Source organism: Alligator mississippiensis, chromosome 3 (assembly GCF_030867095.1).
Source record: "Alligator mississippiensis isolate rAllMis1 chromosome 3, rAllMis1, whole genome shotgun sequence".
NCBI lineage: Eukaryota > Metazoa > Chordata > Crocodylia > Alligatoridae > Alligator > Alligator mississippiensis.
The window spans coordinates 215,760,937-215,775,990 of record NC_081826.1 but is presented as its reverse complement, the minus strand read 5'-3'; the positions used below and the strand labels follow the sequence as shown (position 1 = coordinate 215,775,990).

Here is a 15,054-nt window from a genome sequence, read left to right as displayed (position 1 = left end):
AGTCAATAGTAAGGACTTCAGGGTAATCTATAGCATTCTTAAAGGAGACATTCTGCAAAACCAAGTTGGGTACAGATTTCCAAAAAACCTTCCTGCGTAATGGGGCAGTATCTCCCTAGTGGAAGAAACATGTAGCTCACCATTACTTATTAACCTAGTAGTGCCACTGGAGAATGCAAATGGGGGTTAGCGTATACATTGTTTGAAATACACAGGCAAATCAAGAAAAAAACCTACCCCAAAATAAGCTTTATTGCAAGAAAAGTGTTGTCATATTGATACAGACCTACAAACAAAACATTTTTTTCTCACAAATATTTGATTAAAAATTTACAATGGTCCCCTCCCCAGAAAAAACACCCAAACTGAACAAAATAATAATAATAAAAAAGTGATCACTTGTTAGTAATCTTTGGTCAGCACCGGTATACAACTGGAAACCCACCCCCCTGGAGTTGGCATGTTCTTTGGCTGTTTCACATATGAAGTTCTGTTACATGACTAGGTACAGGCACCAGCTGTCAAAAAAGCACCATTGGAGACATACATTTAACACATAATATGGTACAACATTAAAAAAAATTACTAAGGTAAACTAAATGTCAACTCATTGTACAAACATCTTTCTTACAAAATAAGCTATGATAAAATGAGGCATACGGTGTATAACTACAGTATTAATGTAAGTTCTAACAAATTGATTTCAAATACACATTTCCCTTGTCTGCACTGCATAATTAGCTTGCACATATGGCAGTCCTGAAACAGCTCAATGTTAGTAAATGCACTATTAATCCAAGCCAGCACCAAATAGTATGATACATCAGGTGTTCCCTTCAAAGAAAGACTCTTTTCTTCAGCTGCCTACAGTAATGCAAGTATGTAGAGCACCTTTTGTGAGAATGAGGTGTTGTGGTAGCACATGTGGTTCCTTGAGGTTATCAGAAGGAAATACAGTACGGTTTGGTCTGCAATGCTAATGGTATTACAAGCAGTCAAGGTATTTTGCTACAGTGGTTGTGCTTCAGCTTCCATTATTTGATATAGCTGATACAGAATAAAGTCCTAGTGACCTGCAGTGAAATATCCTCTTTACAGAGACTAATGTTGTAATTACAGTTCATTTAAGACATATTTTGAATAGTCATAGTTTTGAAGAGCACTTCAGAATATCTAGAGGATGTATTACAGTGCTCTTTCAGATCTGCGATATTTAAAAAAATATCCCTATGCTATTTGGACGACTGGCACAAAAACAAAAGGAAACCTTTCAAATCTACTGGAATTTTTTTTTTAAGAAAGTAACTCTAAAATGTAATAGCTCAAATTTATAAATCTAAAGAAAAACAAGCACGTTTCCCTTTTTGCTTACATAATTTGTTAATTTCTCCATATATTACTGCATTAAAAATAAATAAACATCTATATTTTTAATTAGGAACTATAGCAAAATACCTAAAGTGTTATAGACTGCTAACAGAAAAAAATAGCTCACATTTTGTGCCATTTAGTGCCATATGTTGACCTCTTGAACTTTAGGCTTTTTTTTTAATACACTTTAAACTGAGGTTATATAAAAGATACAGTAACCATGGTTGCCATTGTAATCAAGCATTTGGCCATGGCAGAGTCAAAGTTGCCCCTCCTGTAGGGTCATTCTGCAGTCTTGGCAGGATGGAAAGATAGAGAGGTCTTTTTCTTTTCTTTCTCCCCCCACCCCCCATCCCCTCCCACTTTTTTATTTTTTCTTTTAAAAGTCAAGTCATTGACTGCTTAAAGCTTTGAAAAATAGACATGCTCAGGTGGATAAACAGATGAACGGAAGTGACTGAAGAACTGGACTAAGTCTGGAAGACAGCTAATAGAGTTCAATCCACAGCCTCATTTTGAGAGCTTCACCAAGTTCTCCTAGGAGGTAGTTGTCCTCATTCTTGTCTTCCAGTTTCTTGAGCTCCTTCTTCTTGTATAGAGCAACACTAACGATTTCCAGTGTGTAAGTGCCAGGTACAGATCTTTTCTTGGTCATATGCAGGAAACTGAGTCCATCCCGCTGATGGATTCGGAAGATGCCATCATCATTGCCTTGGGAGATGACATAGCGGACGTGATTGGTAAGGGGTTCTATGGCTGGCATGAGTTCCAGGATGTGGTGTTTGTTGCCAAGCCCAGAGTTGTTGAACCTCATCTTCAAAGGAGTGTCAATGTCTAAACTTTCCAAGCTAATCTGTTCAATCTGAGGTGAAAGAGGAGAAAAAGGACCTTTAGAGAGACATACTCTATTATTCCTCCAGCAATGAAAGCTAATGAGTTGGATTAGTAACAGTTTCTGACCTTCTCTCAAACTACAGCTGTGAAAGAAGGCATTGTATATCCTTTCCAGCTGGGAGAACTACTCTGTTCCACATCACACACCCTGTAAATCTTTAGGGCTTCTCACTCAGCCTTAACAGGATAATTAAAGTTACAGCATCAAGTCTACAGAGGGTTCATATTTCAATCCTTCCTCAGAGTTTACATAATTTTATGCTTGCAAAAAAAGTCCATGTGGAGAAAAGGCACAAGTTTAACTGTGGAGGAAAGAAACATGAGGTCCAGTCTCTTCTAACTGGTTCACATGACCTAATTATTCTTCAGTGTAAATATTATAGACGAAAAATAGGACCCTGTGCCACTGTGATGTGCTGGAAGTTCTCTGAAAATGTAGGTAGACCACTCTTCATGGACAGTCTATGAGCCTGGTTTCAAAAGATACTAGGTTCAGCATCTCATGGTAAGAGCAATGAAGGAAAGAAAACCACTACACTTGTGGCAAATCAGCTGAAAAAGGTAAATTTCTTTGTAAAACAAACCTGTTTGAATCCACTCCGGACATTAGTCTCCGATGTGAACATATGTAAGCAAAAATGGACACAATGACCTAAAGTTTTGTTTTGACAACACACAAGCTTTTACAGATGCCTCTAAAGAAAAAAGTTAAGAAAGGACTATGCCTTTTTTGTAAGTAAATATGGTCTCTCTCTCCTGTGTATGAGAATTTCTGCTGTCAGGGTTGATGTGCATTTGTAAAGGTGGGAAGTGGATGGCCCTATTCTACTATATTTTGTGTGCTGGAGATGAAACATTCAGCACAATAAGGCAAATTGTTGGTGTCTGGAGGCATTGGGACAAGTTGTGATTAAATCTCAGGCACGCTGCCAGTTGACCCCCAAGATTTTTTTTTCCATGGGGTGTGTACTTGCTGTGAATATTTCCAAATGAAACTAGGGATTTCACACAGACCTAACAGCACTAGGCAACAATGACTTGTAATAGCTCTTGCCTGACATTAACTAGATATTGTAATAATAATAGGGAGCACTGAATTAAATGAGAAATTAACTATTTCATTGGATGGATTTTTTTACTTTACTTTGAAAACTTCTCTTTGCAAAGTGCTCTTATATTTTGCAGTCAAAAGTACATAGGTTTAGATATTTTTCTTTTAATCCTAGTTGCAGGGTCTTCTTTTCTTTAGGTTACAAAATAATCCTGAAAACAGTAAATGATGTAAATTTACCACAGTGGTAAGAGCGAAGTGCTGAGCTGTAACCTTGGGTATGCACTGACAAAATAACATGTGCTTGTATATCATTAAAAGTATCAAAGCTGCTTTGCTTCTTGGGCATGTTACTGTTTTCAAGTGACAAATAAGGAAATGTACCCTTTCCTCCATCTTCCTGCAATGGCTGCATGTAGCAATGATACGCTTTCATCTCCAGACACATGCACAACAGTTTCTCCTCTAATACTCAGCGAACTTTTGGCAAATCCATCATAAATGTAGGTTAATTCGTCCTAAAACTGTTGGACAAATTAGGCTGATAAAATGTCTCCCCCCCGCACCTCCACCACTCCTGCCCCAAGAGTGCCCTTACCACAAATGTGTGCTGGGGGAAAAGGAATTTGCTCTCACTATCTCCTGTCATGCTTTTCCACCTCAGATAAATGAGCATTTACAGGGGCAGGGAATAGAGCCTAGGGCTTTCCATTGGCAGGCAGGGAGAGTCGCTTTCACTCTCTCCAGCTCAACGAACATTTCCATATCTTGCACAAAATGTAACGGCTCCAGAAGGGAAGAATGGGAGTGCATTGCCCCAAAGGACCTACAGCCTGGCAAGTCCTCTCCTAGAAGATATATGTTCAAATCATTTCAAGGAGAAGACTGCAAATGAATCTGGGTTTCTCACATCCTGAGTGCTTTAAGCACTAAGCTACTGGGTGGGAGGGTACTACCACCTCCTCCATTTTGTGAATGACGTAAAATAGTCGGAGACCACATTGGGCATATTTGGTTTAGGTGCCACCCCCCAACTTTTTTTTTGATTTTCCCTTTCTAGAAGATGGACAAAACATTGGTTTCAGTTCAAACCTAAACCTTAGTCAATCACATGGTCCTCCTGTCCCTTCCCCTCCCCCCCCCCTCTGCTTTTTGGTATTTAATACCAGCTTTCAACATAAAAGAGAAGGGAGGGTAAGCATGCAAATCTCTCAAGAAATTGCCTTCCAAAGCCAATTAATGCACGAGTTTTGGGAATGATATGCTACAGAACAGAACACCATGAACTCAGCTATCCTGTTCACATATGGAGGAGAGTCACTCACATACTGTGGGAGTGACATAGCCTTTTGCAGTCCACACCGCGGGAATCCCAAATTCCATTTTAATATCAGATAACTAATGTGCCATTATGGTGTTCTGCCTGAAGAGTTGCTTAGTTGGCAGGTGTAAGAAATGTTGTCAATACTACAATATGTACATTTAGTACGAAGCAGGATCTCTTTTCCATATCCATTTTCATCTTCACTCAGAGCCCTTTTAAAACTGTGAGATGATTTATATCTTTTGGCCACTGCCTTCCTTTAACCCCGACAATAGCTTTCCCCTTATTACAACTTTCAGCAGTTGGGTTACTGCCATAAAACAACATCCTGTAATGCAGATAACACAGTCTTACAGCACTGTGCAGCAAAGCGAGGTAGAAACACTTTAGCAATACACAGACTAATGAGCCGTGTAACGTCTCCCAGACTAAAGCTACCTAGCCTAATAGGTGTACATATGCCTTAAGGCTTCTAGCAGCTTTAACAAAAAATGACAACAATGGGAATTCTTCTAAACGCACTTGGTGGTGGGAGCCAATTATACGTTTCCCCCCAACACACATGCCAGTATTGGCTCACTCCCTTCAAACATATGCATCGAAGTAACAGGAAGATATTGAGCCTTATTCAGACAGAAGCATTGTTCTCTAATGTCAGTAATTCCATTGCAATATGACTGTCCTCATGCCACTCAGGTTTGAAAGCCTTTCATCATGTAAAAACCCCATGGCTACATGATCCTTCACAGTGACCGACAGAACTCCACCCTTTTCTTCTGCCAAAATCATAGAGTTTGACAGCCTGTGAACATATATACAAACTAACTGTAGTTTGTTACAGTATTCGCTCACCTCAGCAGGCTGAGTGTCATTCACACTTCTTTTCCTCCTGCTATTTTTCTTTGAATAGCCATTCAGTTTGCACTCATAACATGCTTCTGGAGACAAGGCATTTTCTTCATCTACATCTCCATCCAAAGGCAGGTACTGGCCTTTGTTAAATCCCATCCCTGAGATGCAATGGCTGTTGAACAATGATCACCAGATTAGCGACCCATTTTTCAAACTGGTCAACCTCAAAAAAACCTTTTCATTTTACCTCAATTTAATCTCTTTTTCACTTAGAAGTGAGAACACTTAACTCATAGCACTATTACCCCATAAAACTATGAATTTATTGTATTTCATTGTTCTGTACAGTGCAACATACTAAATAAAAGGGTGGTTATGTGTTAGAGAGGACTGTAATTATCCCTGGTAATCCTCAATACACAGAACAATGAACAGAACAGTTCCTTGGGAAGCCAATTTTTCTCTTGAATTCTAACCCCTATTGGAAACAAGGAAACTCTTCTATTTTGAATCACTTCCTTTTTTTTTTGCTTTATTTTTGGGTTGAGCTCTTAACCATAGCACAGATTACACCTTTCATATATAATATTAGCTGAGGATTACACTTAGAGGTGAGTTTTAAATGCACACTGTGCTGACAAGCAAAAAGAGAAATACAATTTTATTTAATTTGGGTCACATGCTAGATTTAAAATGATGGTTTTCTGCACTGAATGTAGACAGATTCATACTTTCTTGTTCTTATGCTAAACTGAGCTAATTCTTTATTCTTGTGCACAACCCACATACATAGCTGCAAGCCTCTCCCTAATCCATCAGCACACCACTCATTTCTGCAGCTCTATCGGCCTGCTGCATGACCCCTGTCTGAGAGGTTAGGCCAACATAGCTGGCCAGACTGCTGGCCTTGTGGAGGCTACCATCATGCCACACGCAGTAGTATGCAAAGGTTAGAGACTTCTAGTATTCTAACCCTAGTTTTGGTACAGACAGAGTTTTCTGTAAACCTTATTTGGGCAGCTCGTGTTTCCTAAGGGTATATAACTTATTGCTCTATAACAGCCTCGGGTCATGACCCAAATAAGGGTTGCAGGAGCAATGCCGGCAGTGCCGCACACAAAGGACGAGCCATGCCACACTGCTCTCCCAGCAGCAGGTCATGGCAAAAAAGGTTGGGAACCACTGCTCTATAATTATCATCAATGTAGAATGTGTGGAGGAGAAAGCTCACCCTTGTCCAACTCTGTAATATCCAGGTGGACAGCCACAGAGATAGCCACCTTCTGTATTGGAACAACCATAATTGCAGGGGTTCTTAGTAGAGGAACACTCATTCACATCATGGCATGCACTGGAGAACTGGTCATAGGAAAATCCAGATGGACATGCACACTTGTAGCTCCCGAGTGTGTTGTAGCAAGATGCAGAGCCGCAAGCATTAGGGTTGGAACACTCATTTTCATCTAGCAAGCAAACAACAACATGTTATTTATCCAAATGAGAAGATACTGAGGGAAGGAATTGCAGATAGGATTTCCAAGAAGCGGGAAATATTTCAGTAATTCCCAATTAATTATTTCTTGAACATGTGCCAAACATGACTCTTGGCAACACAACTCTCAAGATCATTCACTGTAAGCTCTACCACAGTCAAGTGCAGCAGTGCAGGTCTCCCCTTTCATAGGATCAGAGGAATTGAAAAGGCCAGGATCCTAGTCTATTGGGTCCAAGCCCCTGTGTTCACAGGTTCTCATTCACCAAGAGTTCCTACATTTGCCATATTGAACCCTCCCCCAGAATTACAAAATACAAAGGAATAAAACCCTTTAAATAGATCCTATGAGAGTGGTCAAACACTGGAACAAGCTCTTTTTTAAAGGGAGAGGGGAGTTCAGAATATTGTAAAAGAGCATGGCTCAATATAAGTAGGAACGTCTCAGAAACACAGTATTAATAGGGTTTCTGTTTGGGTTCCTTGTTTTTCTGCCCTTAATTCGTTGTGACCATCTTGAATCTTTTGAGCCCATTTTAACAAATTATGTCCTGTCATTATAGTGGTAAGACTTTTTCAATGCTTCCATCCTCTTCCTTTACCTGTGGCAAGTTAAAGGGAGTTTTTGGTGTTGGGTGTTACATCTGTTAGTTGTGTGTGAAGGGTGTCCCCAAAGATGTTAAAAATTGGACATACACTTGTCTAGAATAGTTTAGATAGGGATGATCCTGTCTTGAGCAAAGTGTTGGACCAGATAACCCACTGAGGTCTCACTCTACATTTCCATGATTCTAAATGCTTGTGTCAAAAAGAGCATGCTCTAGGGGAATAATCAAATAGATTGTTCAAATCCGGGTTTTATGGAAATTGGACATTTTCTTGTATCTGCTTCATGGATTGCTGTATAGATTGATCAAACTTTTATCCAGTGAATAAGGAAAACATCCTATCTGTGGAAGCTGCTATATAGATTAGACTACTAAGCATCCTCTCAGGGCATATCCTCATAACTTTTTGTTTGGTAGGAAGACACCATCATTATCCTTCTTGCGGCTGGGGAAGTGAGTCAAAGAGAACTTCATAGTTTCACAGTTTCATAGTAGCTAGGGTCAGGAGAGACCTGAACAGATCATCTAGCCTGACCCCCTGCCACAGGCAGGCATGAATGCTGGGTTCGCAAGACCCCAGACAGGTGATCATCCAACCTCCTCCTGAATTTGCCCAAGGTAGGGGTGAGGACCACTTCCCTGGGAAGTTGGTTCCAGATTTTGGCCACCCTAACTGTAAAATATTGCCTTCTGACCTCCAACCTAAACCTATTCTCCATCAGCTTATGACCATTGTTCCTTGTCACCCCAGGTGGTGCTGGGGAGAAAAGGGCTCTGCCTATTTGCTGTTGATCTCCCCTGATGAGCTTGTAGGCAGCCACCAGGTCCCCCCTCAGCCTCCTCTTGCTGAGGCTGAACAGGTTCAGGTCCTTCGGTCTTTCCTCGTAGGGCCTGTCCTGCTGCCCTCTCACCAAGCGGGTGGCCCTCCTCTGAACTCTCTCCAGGCTGGCCACATCCCTTTTGAAGTGCGGCGCCCAGTACTGATCCAGCCAGCTTCCTTTCATAAGTCTTTGGTACAACCAAACATTTCTAAGTTCAGTACCTTAAATACAAAACCATCTTTGCTTCTTCCCTCAGTTAGAGGGTGGTATGCTGTTTGGCCAAACTTCTCTAAGTAAGAGTGCAGAATCCTACATTTCAAATTATCTTGCGTTTTTCAATGGTTTTCTCTCTTGCTAATGTAGGAAACTATAATTGACATGTTAAAAATGCATTGTGTACATGTACATTAAGAGAACTAAAATAGTTTAAAAAATGCCTTAAGAAATTACATTTGGCACAAGTTTATTGGGTATTTTATTGCCATGTTCAGCAGAGCTGGAATTGTGCCTGAAAAAGCACATTTGCTAGGTTTGTAACCAGGTTTTGTTGTTCAGATATAATTAGATCTGACATTTATATGCAGCATGTCTATCCTAATTGGGAAACTAAATCAGATATACAGAAACAAGATTAACTTAGGTGAAAATGCAGTTTTGTGATAAAGTTAGGTTTTCTTAATGTCTGGGCAGTTATGGTATGCAGACAAATTACCATGTAATAAAAGTTAATCACATTGTTTACATTTAAACCCACCATATGAAATGATCCTATAGAAAAAGACTATTTAGAATAGTCATAAATTATTCATATTTACACTCCTCAAAATTTACCACATTATTTTAAGCATAGTTATCATTTAGCACTTAGGTTGAGTCACTGCTTCTCTCTGATGTGCCTTGTTGCAGATCTCTACTAGGACACTTTGAAGCTTACTATGATTTGACTCCTTTCTCATAATTGAGCATCTCATTAAAGTTAAACAATTTACAAAGTTGTTGCTAAAATACTGGTATTCAAATTCTGATCCGATCACTGGCCACATCTACATGAGACGCTTACTCTGCAGTAGCTTGTTCCTAATGCACAGTAGTGTTGTCAGGCATGAACTGTTACTGCACAGTACTGAGCTACTGTGTAATAGTAACGAGTTACTGTGCAGCAAGTGTCACTAGGCAATGGTGATGCAACACTTTGCCAGTTACAGCTCAGTCATTTAGTACTTGGTTATGCAAGAATACAGTGGGCATAACAACTACGCAGTGGGCGTCTTGTGTGGATGTGCCCACTGTGTATTCAATACTTCATTCACAGTGTAGTCAATACTTCATCCCTTCCTTCATATACACCAAGAAATTTCATGAGGTCCATTGTGAAAGTTTTTAAATCTTCTAAAGAGGACCGGGATGCTCATAAATAGCTGGAGACTACAAATGCATCTGCAGAGGCTAAATGAATTAACATTTAATTCTCCACCTGGGATCATCTGGGATTAAAAAATGTTAGCTGAACTAGTTATTTGCAGGGCTTCAAAAGCTCTCCTGAACTACATTCTTATTTTTAATACCATTTCTTCTCATCACTACCTTACACTAGAGGTGGGCAATTATTTTGGCTGAAGGGCTGCTGAATGAGGTTTGGTGAGCTGTCAAGGGCTGCACAGGTAACCCTGCCCCTCGACAGGTGTCACACCCCCTGGTAGCTATCTGTGGACTGGAAGTCCTGCCCCTAACCCCTGACTGTTGCCAGTGGAAATCCCTCTCTTTGCCTCTGGAAGTACTCCTTTCGGCAAGGGAGTTTGCCACCTTGGAACCAGAAAAAACCCAAGTTATATACTAAAAATTAGGGGTGAACAGTTAAAGATTTTTTTGGCTGATACTGATGGCTGATTATTAATCAGCCATATTGGCTGATACCAATCCGACTGCTGATATGCAGCCCAGCAGCTTGGAGAACAACATCCGGTCAGTAAGTCTGCAGAGACGGCAGGGGTGTAGCCACAGGCAGCTCATTCAGGGAACAGTTTCCCCTACTACACGCACCCCTGGGGAGGCATGGGGAGCATGTGCCCCCCAGATTTGTGTGCAGGGAGAGGGCGGGCTGCCCGCTGTGGCCTTTTCCCAGCAGAGGGGCTGGGCTGGAGCTGTGCTCAGGGCAGATGAAGGCAGGCTGGGAGATGGCAACACTGGGTGGGGGATTATGTGGGGGGCTGCAGCCACCCTGTAGCCCACTCCTCCCAACACTGCCACTGCTTGCCCCGCCTCACCACTACCCATCCTGAGCCCAGCCCCCTACCGGGAAGAGGCCGATGCAGCCCCCAGCCCATGGCGGCAGTCTACCCTCACCCTGCACACAGATCCAGGGGGCACATGTCCCCCATGCCTCCCTGGGGGTGTGCACAGTGGTGAGAGCCACCCCAACTCCCCCAGATGAGCTACCCACGGCTCCATCCCTTGACCCACCCCAGCTCCACTCCCTACCTCAACATGGGGGCCTCAATCTGCACCCCCAACCTCTTCCTCTCATAGACTTACCAGCAAGAGGCTGCTCTCCAAGCTGCTTGGCTGCATTCCTGGCCACATGCATGCTGCGTCTGTGCGCATGAACGAGGCATTTATCAATGACATTACTGGTCAAAAAAAGCCGATCGCTGATGCAGGCAACCCCTGCTTAGCACTCTTAATTGGTTCCAGAAAAACCGAGTGCTAAGTGAAACCATGTTAAGCGAAACCCATTTTCCCATAGAGTTTAATGTAAATAAATATAATTGGTTCCTGCGCTCCTGCCGGCTCTGGCCCTGCTGCTTACAGCAAGGCACTGTGTGGACTCCACCAGGGAAGGCATCCTCCTGGCCTCATTGTTCCATGGCCGTAATGGCCTCTGCTGGCCCGCACCCGCTGGCCACCAATGCACCTGTGCGCAGCACAAGCCACCCTGCCCGTGGGGCCTGAGTTGGGGACCAACCTGCCCAGGGGTTAACAGTGAGAACGCAGGGATTAACGGTGAGCAATGGGGCTCTGGCAGAACAGGTAACGGGCCCAGGGATGGGGGGGTCCGCAGGCTCCACTGTGGGCTGGGGCAGGGGACACTGCACATGTATCCTTGAGCACTGGCTCGCACTGGCCCAGGCCCTGTGATCCTGCCAGCCCTGGCCTCGGCCCCCATGCTCCTGCCGCCCTGCCGGCCCTGGCCCTGAGCACTAGCCTGGGCCCTATGCTCACACTCCCCACCGCCCCTTCTTGCCGTCAGTGCTGCAACTCCTCGCCTGCCGGCTGTTCCAGCACCATGTGCCAGAGTGGACCCCGGGTTCCTGCCACCCCACCCTGGCCCCGCCAGCCCAGGCTCCATGCTTACGCTGCCTGGCCCCCGGCCTGCTCCTTCTCGCTGCCACTTCTCCCCACCTGCTCCAGCACTATGTGCCAGAGTGGACCCCGGGCACCTGCCACCCTGCCTTGGGCCCCAGTGGCCCAGGCTCCATGCTTACACTGCCCGGCCCCCCACCCGCCCCTTCTTGCCACTGCTTCTCCCCACCCACTCCAGCACCATGTATCGGAGTGGACCCTGGGCTCCTGCCTCCCCACCCTGGGCCCCACCGGCTGCCACTCACCACTTCACTCGACACTGCTACCACCACTCCTGCTGCCACTGTTTCTCCCTACCTCCAGCGCCGAGTGTTATAACAAAACCGCTGAGCGCTAAGTAAAACCAGGTAGGTATTTTTATTGAGCGCTATAGCGAAACTGCGGTAAGCGAAACCCCATTTGGTTGCCTGTAACATTAATTTTCCTTTTCTATCGGTGCCGATACAATACAGATCAATATATCAGTGCGCTCATACTAAAAATCAAACATCGACAATAACATAGTTTAATTTTATTTCAAAAAATATTTTTGTTCCGATTTGTATCTGCATTGTGTACATAGAGGTGATTGCATAATAGCTCAAAATGAAGTCTTTCTCTTGTATATTGTATGTCTGTGTGGGGGGTATGGGTGGGTGGGTATAGGGTTTGTTGGGGGGATGTGGGTGTGTGTATGTAGGTATGTGTGTATATGTGGCCTGTGGTGGAGGGTGAGGGTGTGGTTGTGTGCGGGGTTTGTGTAGGGTGTGGGGGAGTGGATATGAGTGGGTGGGTGGATGGGTATGGGTATGTGTGTATGTGGGGTGGGGGAGCATGTGGGTGTGTGTGGATGTATGGAGGGTGTGGGTGCATGGATGGGTATAGAGCTTGTGGAGGGCCACGGGTGTGTGGTGGTTTGCTGGGCAGTGCGTGAGTGGTGTGGGTGCATGTGTATGGTAGGGGGGATGTGTGGGCTCCCCCATTGTGCACATCCCATGCCCGCCAGCAGCAGCAGCGGGTGGAGCCCCCTGGTGGTACACGGTCCTGGCAAGTCCCAAGACTGCATGTGGCCAGGCCACTGGCTCCATTGCACAGGCTGCTGAGGGGAGCACCGCGCGATGAAGCTGGCGGTGCAGGTCATGGAGCTTGGTTGGGCCAGGCCCCTGGCTCCATCACATGGGGCTCCCCACAGAGGAGCATAGCTCAGGTGGAGAACCCAGAAACTAACTGCATGTGAGCCCAGGAAGCCCTGCATGATGGAGCCATGCAGACCCTGTGCCCCCACTGGCATGGGCTCTTCACTCCTGCTTCCCCACTCTGGGCCCCCGCTGGCTCCAGCCTTGGGGCACCAGTACAGACCCCATGCTCCTGCCCAGCTGCCACTGTACTCCCTCCCACTGCCCCCCATCTGCCACTGCCACCCTTCCCTTCCACCAACCCCCACCTGCCACTGCTCCCTGCCCACCCGCTACAGCTCCTCCCCTCCCTTGCCGCCGTCTCCCTACCTGTGGGGCAGGGTCAGGGCTGCCCTGTGAGTGAGAGTGGGAGCGCATTATGTGTTGCCTCCATGCGAGTGAGCACGGCTCAGCCCCATGCAAGTGCAGCAGTGGCAGCCTGGGCCAGGCCAGATGCAGTGAATTGGTGGGCACCTGCCTGCAGGCCAGATGAAATTGCCTGGCAGGCCGGATCTGACCCATGGGTGGTATTTTGCCCACCCCTGCTTTACATCTTCCTTGCTGTCATGTTATCTGCTCAGGTACCTTTTTTGAAACTTCACGATTCAAGTATTTTTAAAATCTTCATTTTTGTTATTTATACTCTCCTTACTTTCCGTGTGCCTAATTTCTTACCCTGGTTTGCTCTTATAATGCATATTCATTTTACCTATCCTCCACAAGTTCCTATTGTTGTTTTAATTTTATTACTTTAACTACAATATAATAATGCAACATTTTATTGTTGGTATGTACATGGTCTGTATTCATATTTGATTTTAATTTGGTTTTAATCTCCTTAATATTAGCATATTCTGAGCTAATGCACCTGAATCTTTCTGAGTACCTGTTTCTGTAGTAATTTACATTGTGTTTTTCCATTTATCTGAGAACACTACTCATTGCTTATGCTACAGGTTAGCCAAGACATGACACATGCCAACATCCTACTTTTCTATAAGTTTGGTAGTAAGTACCTGATTAGAGGATGGGGTGGGGAGGGGAAGAATAGGGTATATCTACACTCCAGTCAGTGTTGTGACAATAGTTTGTGTAGATGTACCTGAGTTAGGTACAAAAACAGTAACCGGATCAGCAGGAAGCTTAGGATAGGTTGAAAAAGTATTTCTTGAGTCTCTTGAGTCAGTTTTGCAACTTACAGTAAGATGTAAGTGCTGATCTATGCTGATATGGCTACACTATTGGCAATCACCAGCTTAGCTTGGATATGGCTACATGAGCTAAAGCAATGGTAGTGGCTGCAGTATAAACATAGTCTTAGTTTGTAACTTCCCTGTGGAATATTTTGCACAATTAAAGCAGGAATAATGCTCAGTTACATTCTATACATTTGTAGGCATACCTGGTCATGAGGGCTGTGCGAAGCTTCGGTAGCCAATTCGATTTGGAGGATATTTGGCCTGATTTGGTAGCCGAATCTCTGAATCCAAATTGAATCGGGAGACCCATTAAAAGGTCCTAATTGAATTGGAAGCCTCCGAATCAATTCAGAGAGATTTGGCACCAATTCAGAGATTCAGCCATAGGCTAAGCAGGCAGCAGTCCTCAACCACGCTGGATACAGATGCCTCCAGCTGATAAGTCTATTTTGGTGCAAGGAGGGAGGAAGGAAGAGGCACGGGGGGTGCACACAACAATGCCCCCACAACAAGGGAGGGATTGGGGCTGGAACAAGCTGCCTAGCTGGGGCGGAGGGGTGCAGGATTTGGGGAGTTGGGCTCCTGCCACTGTGTGCTGCTGGTATGGGAGGGCATGGGAGTCGGCATGTCCCCCCAGATCTGCACAGGGTGGGCTGGGCCAGGCTGCACTCCGGATGGGCAGTGGAAGGCGCTGGGAGTAAGGGCTATGCCCTCCTGCTGCTCACCCAGCTGGGGCAGGGAGGCACAGGATGGTGCCACTGTGCTGCCTGAGATAAGTGGCGGGAACAGTGGCAGAAGCCACTCTGGCCTCCCCGCGCCTCCTGGACAAGCCGCAGCTTCTCCCCAGCTGTGCCAGCAGCGACAGGGCATGGGGGTGGGCACCCACACTGGGGAGGGGCTATGGGGAATTTTAGGGTGGCTGCAGCCC

General features: G+C 44.9%; 1 protein-coding gene across 5 annotated transcripts in view; it reads right to left on the bottom strand.

Moving 5' to 3' along the window:
- Positions 1-234: 234 nt before the first annotated feature.
- Positions 235-15,054, bottom strand: part of FBN2 (fibrillin 2) — a 307,967-nt gene continuing 293,147 nt past the window's right edge. For 4 of the 5 annotated variants that reach the window (XM_019478066.2, XM_059724893.1, XM_019478067.2 and 1 more), the window contains 3 exons: positions 6,724-6,955; positions 5,493-5,664; positions 235-2,233 (listed from right to left, as the gene is read on the bottom strand). In XM_019478066.2, coding sequence (XP_019333611.2) covers positions 1,859-2,233; positions 5,493-5,664; positions 6,724-6,955 — 779 coding nt within the window. In that variant the 3' untranslated portion in view covers positions 235-1,858. The remainder of the gene's footprint in view (positions 2,234-5,492; positions 5,665-6,723; positions 6,956-15,054) is intronic. The other variant, XM_059724895.1, reaches the window with a different exon arrangement.